This window comes from Triticum urartu, unplaced genomic scaffold, assembly GCF_003073215.2.
Source record: "Triticum urartu cultivar G1812 unplaced genomic scaffold, Tu2.1 TuUngrouped_contig_5728, whole genome shotgun sequence".
Taxonomy (NCBI): Eukaryota; Viridiplantae; Streptophyta; class Magnoliopsida; order Poales; family Poaceae; genus Triticum; species Triticum urartu.
The window spans coordinates 22,061-29,044 of NW_024116426.1; the positions used below are offsets into that span (position 1 = coordinate 22,061).

A 6,984-nucleotide genomic window follows, 5' to 3' on the forward strand; every position below is an offset into this window, starting at 1 on the left:
TAGTTGATGTCGATGTCATGCATATATTTTATAATTCTTGTACATACAAATATTCTTGGAGTTTAGACCGTATCAAATAGCACAAAAGCACAACTACAGGGGTCATAGTTTCATTTTATCACAACTTTTAGGATCTGCAACAAGAAGCCTCATATTTGAGGTAGTGATACACAATGACCCTTATCTCCAGCTAAGACAGCTAAAGCATGCAAATAGCAAAATTGACTCTCAGGGCCCACCCATCAGTTCGGACTTGGCAAACAACATAGCACAAAGGATGCTTAACCAGGTTTATTCAGACTCGCCCGCTCTCCCTGAGCTTATGTTGCCTCCACAATGGCGTTGACGACTACAACTTGGAAGTGAAGCGAGGCGATGATGGCTACACCGAGCTCCCACCCCATCCCTCACCAACTGCGATTGGGCCATCTGTGACGCCTGTTCACGCTCCCTCATTGTCAGCAACAAGGGCATGGAACTCTGCGGCGGTGACCGCAATGGCGATTGGGCCCTCCGGGACGCTCCCTCAATGCAGTGGACACGGCTCAACATGTCTCGAGCAGCAACTATGACAACCATGCCTCAATGTGTCTTCGACAGTGACTAGGACGACCACGACTTATATGTTGAAACGTTGCAGTGACTGCCACTAATTGGAGGTGACAGCAGCGACCAGGCTCGGAGGTGGCGACTCAAAGTTTGTGGAGCTAATACATGAACAAAAAAAAATATAATTTGGTTGGGCTTTGAATAGAGGATAAGAATAGGAAAAAAATATGTGTATCTGATCATCCCCGTTCCAATGCATTGCCATCACCTTGAGGCCTGGCCAGCGACACCTCGACCCGGCGTCAAGTTGTAGTCGCCTAAAGGGGAGGAGAGGGGCATGCCACCTCGAGTCCCCTCCATAACAGTTGCACACAGTCACCATCAAAGTCGGTGGTTGCCACGCTTTGCTACCAAGTTGTCATCGACAGTGTCGTCGTGTGTTGGTTCATAAGATAGAAAGTAGTGGTTCGGGTCACGGTCTCACGGGAGAGAGAAGTGATGTGTCGCGGTGCCTGCTTGGCAATTTTGCGTGGGCCTCGATGGTCGGTTTTGCTATTAACATATTTGCAATGTGAGGTGAGGGGCCTTAGATACTTCATACTTTAAGAGGTTTGTGTCTTCCGTCGTTGCCTAGTGGCGGTCGTGGTGGCGAGAGACGGTGGGGGAAGAGGGGAGGCGGGGCTACTGTTCATCTCCCTACTATCCTGAGAAGTGGCTTCTCTAGACTAAAAATAGGCAATTGAGGAAACTTTTAGGGGATAGAAAGTCAAAATTTAGAGAAAGTGATGGTTCGAGGGATCTGCTAGATAGCACTTAATCCCTCAAAACTAAAATTTCTCCCTCTAATATAACTTTTGAGGGATCTACTAGAGATGCCCTAACATTCATCCACCCTCCATTTATCTCCAGGTTTTGTACCGTCATATGGTGAGAATGTGGTTTAATATTATTCTCATATATTTAAATTTCATTTTCAACAATTTCAATGCTATAAATTTTCACTACCAAGGTTTCCAAAAAAAAAAACTTCTTTGTTGTGGTTATCTGCTTGCCGGTCCCCGACTACTGCTACTCCAGTGGAAGCTAGTCAGAGCATTGTCATCATGCATTATAAAACGATCCTCCAATTTGAGGACGACATGAGCATATCATATACTCCGACCGGACAGTTCCTCAACGAAAGGCGCCTAGCCTGGCCACCCACTCCCATGATCCACTCCCAAACGAGAAAGAAGCTAACGGAAATGGGGAATTAGGCACCCCTAATCGTGGGTGCAACCGATGGATTAGGTGTCAAGAGCGACCCTTTTTGGCTGTCCACAAGGCGATTTGCCCCCTGGAGCGTCATCGGAATCCGCTGCAACTTGGGCGAGGCTGCCGCTGCAGCATGTGCCCGTGGAGGTAGAGGCGGCTCCTCGATTCCTACAAGGGGCATCCCCATCTCCCTGCCCAATGTCTCATCAGGTTTTTTATACTTGCAAGTGGAGAGATGATGTGGGAGTGTGGTCTCTCTCTCCCGTTCGGCCATTTCCCTGCTATATAAGCGCTTGACACTCGCTTGACTTGGCCACAGATCACAGATCCATCCATTACATCCAGTACTAGCAGTGCAAGAACAGAGAGCCTTCCTGCTCACCTAGCTCAACCAGCCTCCTCCTCCTCTTCAGCAGCGATCGAGCAAGCAAGCTCGAGATGGAGCACAAGGTGAAGAGCCATGGCAGCAAGCACCGGGGAGGATCAGGATCAGGGTCAGGAGGGCTGAGCAGGATGCTGAGGGAGCACAAGGCCAGGCTCTACATCATCCGCCGATGCGTCGTCATGCTCCTCTGCTCTTGATCCCATTCCTCTTCTTTATAGCTTAGGCTTGACAAATTCTTTGATGTGCAAGTACATACTAGTACATGACATAGGGTAGTTCAGAGGTTCAGATAGATGTTGCTGACGGTTGGTTCAGATGGAAGTTTCTGTGTGGTATGGTGCTCCTAAGTCCTGCAATGGCAAGGTTGTACATGTGCTGACGTGCCAGGTGTTGGAATATTACTACTTGTGTATTTGCTCTATCACAACAAGTGAATGATCTCAAGAAAAGAAGGTTGCCCCTGGCATTTCGTTTTATCTACATATGCCGATGAAGCGTGAATATGAGTCTCTGACTACCAATCTAATTGCTTAATTTGGGGCATCTTGCTCTTGCTTCATTCGATTTGATCAGTTATCTGAGTGGTTTCGCACACAAGGCCATCTCAAGGGTGTGCATTTTTTAAATTTGCACACTGAAATATCCCGGTGAGACCTAGAGGTGTGTATGTGTCTCTGTTAAAATTTCAAATGGCTATGTGCGCACAACCAAATAAAAGTCTACATGTAGTACCAATTGTGACTCCTGAATTACATCAGTAATCTTTACTCAGAAAATTGGCAGCATTGTCACGAGTGTTTTGGGGGTAATTTTGTACTTGCATTATTTTTCGTGCAATATTTTGGAAACTATCCTCGTACCTAGAAATTTAACCAATCAGTTTTGCAAACTGCACTTGCATTCTTGTTAATGATACATAGCGATTGCACACAAAATAATGATCCTTGCTCCTGGAACTAATGCTTTCTGGCAGACCTTGGTAAGTCAGTTTGCCTAAGATATATCCAGCTATAATAAAATCCTCATGCCACATAAGTGTTCCCTATACCCAGGAGCACTGGACCACAAAACTGAGAAGCTTCAGGGAAGTTGCCTACCTGCAAGCATTGTTGCTGCAAATGATCTGTCTCTGGGTCTTGATTTTTCGGGCAAAAGAGAGATCCCGAAGATCTCATCAGGCACCAATACGCGACAACAATCTTCGGCATTGATCACACAGACTGTATTATTGGACGACCAAGCAGGCTGACAATTGAAAACTTACCAACCAAACATGCTGCTCTGTTCATTGAAGTCTGCAAGTAGAGGTTAGGATATCATGCCCAAACAATCTTCTAAGAAATTATTTGGTTCAATGCTGCTCCTGGAAATGGCTACATGCCATCCATGCTACGATCTTCGATCGCCTTCCTTGCCAAGAATTTATTTTTGTTGCTGCAACCACTGTTCAGAAACCCCTCTTGCATTTCTTTGATGCCTGAACCTGAAAAAAAGCTGTGCAGTGTACTCTGTTCTTAAGCTCAGAAGCTACTTTAATTTAGTCCCAAATTGCCTCGATTCCAAACACGCTGCTCTTTTGTTTAGTCGAGAGGTCGGTGAACCATGTGTCTAACCTGCCATTGTTGCCGTTAAACGCTTACCCTGCAACCACTTGCTGTACTCTCCTCCCCCTCTTCTATTGCAGAGTTAACGAGCATTCCATTCACACTAAGCATCTTTCCGTATTAGCGCAAATTATAAACTATCAACTAATACAACATACAAAATTCCATATTTCAAAACAAGCAAACTACACCAACAAACATGTTCATTTTTTTTTTGAGAAAAAGGCCATAAAATACGCTATGTAGCCTGGTCGCACTGGTACCTTGTTTTTTTAACTGAAGAACTAGTACCTTTACACAAAGTTAGTTGTTTTTCTTTAAAGGCTCCTTTGATTCAAAAGATTCTTATAGGAAATTTAGAGGATTAGAATCCTAAGGAATTTTCCCTATGTTGGTTGTTTGATACATATGGTTGAATTCCTACATGAATTTTCCCGAAGGATTTCTTTGTACTACTTCACATAGGATTTCTAGTATCCACTCAAACCTCTTTGAAAGAATCCTTTGTTTTTTATATGATTGCAATCAAACAACCCAAAATTCTATAGGATTGAAATGAGTATGACATTTCAATCCTATGTTTTTCCTATTCCCGCATTTTAGAATCCTATGAATCGAAGAGGCCCTAAGTATATTCAAGTGGAGTTTACTAAGTTCGATCCATCAGGCTGACTCAGCCGTTGATCATGGATCAGACGTCTCCCAGACTGACATGCGTCGTTGTTCAACATCCGACAACGACACTTTCTTTTTCAGTTTACTTTTCACCATTTCATTTCTCTTTCAAGTAGAATTGCTCTGAAAAAACTCTGAATTTCTAGCACAAAGTTCAGCTTAAACTAGCCAGGTCATGACAGGCGATCTTCACCGACGTGGCTATTCACGGAAGCCTTGTTATATGATTCCTTCATATGCCCCTCCCTGGTCACCTTGGGCACATGACATCTCCATGCTCTCCGATAGCCACATCAAGGCCACCACCATTGCTCCTCACCTCCCGCCTCCTTTCTCTCACATGAACATTTGATGACTCAATAACCACAATGTGTCAAAAGAAAGAAAGAAAGAAGAAGAAAGAAAAGTCTGACTTTTACATGTGATGTGTAGAACAGAGGTAAAACAATTGTAGGAAAAAAACATCCCATTTCAATGAAATTGCAATACATTAGGGCAGCTTAAAGATGAATTGATACCACAAAACGAGCTCATTAGGACAGCTAGTAAGCTAACACACTAGCATATACTACTTACTTGACAAGACAAGAAACGCTGCCATCATTGAAGTTAACTACCCAATTACCCATATTTGCATCCTTCTAAAGAGTAAAGAGTACTGAAGACAAGGACAGCAAGTTGATTTGTAGTACAACTCCTAAGACTGAATAACCAAGTTGATGTTTTCGCATCCAAATTCCATGTTCAGTAATAATGGACCTGATATTGTTTACTTCTAAATTATTATCCTTAAAAATAAAAAGGGGCACTCTCATTTCTAATTTCTCCTTCGAGAGTATATAATCACAAGCATAATTTGGACACCGACATATGCTCCACAAGCTAGCACATATCTAATAGGCACTACTACAAAGAGAAAATAGGAACTAGATTAAGCTAACATGCCAAGCAAGCTACTCCATAGCAAGAAGGTTTGTCTACTACTGAAGATCCGCTCGTTATGAAGGCACCAACCTCAATTTTTATGTCATGCGTGCAGAGTTTGTAACTCAGAGTACAATGGCACATATGGCAGATATCGCAGATTGTCGTCTCCTCCAAGATCACAGATCTCTTGAATTTTGTGATGATCCATATCATAAGAGACCAATGTATTATCCCACCCCACAGTTAAGAAGATGATGTTACAGTCTGGATGCATTGCAGCCCACTGAAAACCCTGTATAAGATCAATCTCTCTCTCCCCAAATATATATGAAGCGTCGGTGCTATGCTTCAATATCCATTCTTGACTGAGGTAGTTCTCAAGAACATAAACCACCAGTTCAACCATACGTTCATCAGTTTCCAGAAAACTGACAAAATGCAAAGAACCCTGAGATTTCTGAATGAGACCAACAGTGCAAAGTTCAGGGATAGGTATCTTCCTCCATGTTTTCCCCTCGGTGTCCACCACGGCTATATCATCATCCATGGTGAGAAAATGCAGACAGCCGTTAAGAAACACATCTCCCGAGTGATGACCAACAAGGGAAACAAATGCTTCATCATCTTCTGTATCAATCCATCCGTTCTCCTTGTGAACCCATTCCCCTGTTTCAGAGGAATACACCTCCATTCCGGGCTGGCTGATGTCGTGATCCTCGGAGAACTCAAACACATGGAAGTGATCCGACACGGCTGGGTCAAAACCCAGACGTGCCATGCACTCGGTGCCGGCATTGATCGAGTCGGGCAACCGGACCCACTCCTCCGTGGCTGGATTGCACACGACGTAATGGAAGTCGTCCTGGCCTTCCCAGCAGCGGCAGAGGAGGAGGCCGTTGCAGCAGGACAGCAGGAAGATGCTCTGGTGCTGCGGCAGGAAATCAAAGAGAGGAGAGACCAGAGGGCGGCCTGTCCCGGTGACGTTGGTGAAACTGGGAGCTGGCGCCGGCTCGCTGCGGGGCATGTAGAAGAAACCCTCGAGGGTCTGCGGCAGCTGCCTTTGGTTGTGCGGGTGCGAGATGATGCCCCGCCAGGTCCTGGAGACGCACATGCAGCGGCGGAGCGACTTGACGGGGAGACGGGAGAGGATTTCGACGAGGAGGTCGTCGGTCAGGCTAGCCACCGTCCGCATCTCGAGCAGAAGAACGACACCTGAGGCACGCGGATTCAATGCCCCTCGAGGGTCTGCGGCAGCTGCCTTTGGTTGTGCGGGTGCGAGATGATGCCCCGCCAGGTCCTGGAGACGCACATGCAGCGGCGGAGCGACTTGACGGGGAGACGGGAGAGGATTTCGACGAGGAGGTCGTCGGTCAGGCTAGCCACCGTCCGCATCTCGAGCAGAAGAACGACACCTGAGGCACGCGGATTCAATGGAGAAATGGTCAAGAGATGCAGGAAGAAGATGAAGGAAGGTAGGGATGGTGGATTATGTCTGCTTCACTCTGCGTACCTGATACGAGGAGGAAGCGTCGGCGGTGACCTTCCGCCGTGGCAGATCGGTCAGGCACGGCGGGGGGCGCCTCTCCCCGC

At 45.9% G+C, this 6,984-nt stretch overlaps 1 protein-coding gene across 1 annotated transcript; it reads right to left on the bottom strand.

Annotated features, from left to right (window-relative positions):
- Window positions 1-2,392: 2,392 nt before the first annotated feature.
- Window positions 2,393-6,605, bottom strand: LOC125529619 (F-box protein At5g07610-like). The gene is made up of 2 exons (XM_048694033.1): window positions 5,482-6,605; window positions 2,393-4,796 (listed from the first exon to the last, which is right to left on the bottom strand). Exon 1 carries the CDS (start codon window positions 6,584-6,586, stop codon window positions 5,495-5,497), a length of 1,092 nt encoding a protein of 363 aa, XP_048549990.1. The 5' UTR covers window positions 6,587-6,605; the 3' UTR covers window positions 2,393-4,796; window positions 5,482-5,494.
- Between the last annotated feature and the right edge of the window lie 379 nt (window positions 6,606-6,984).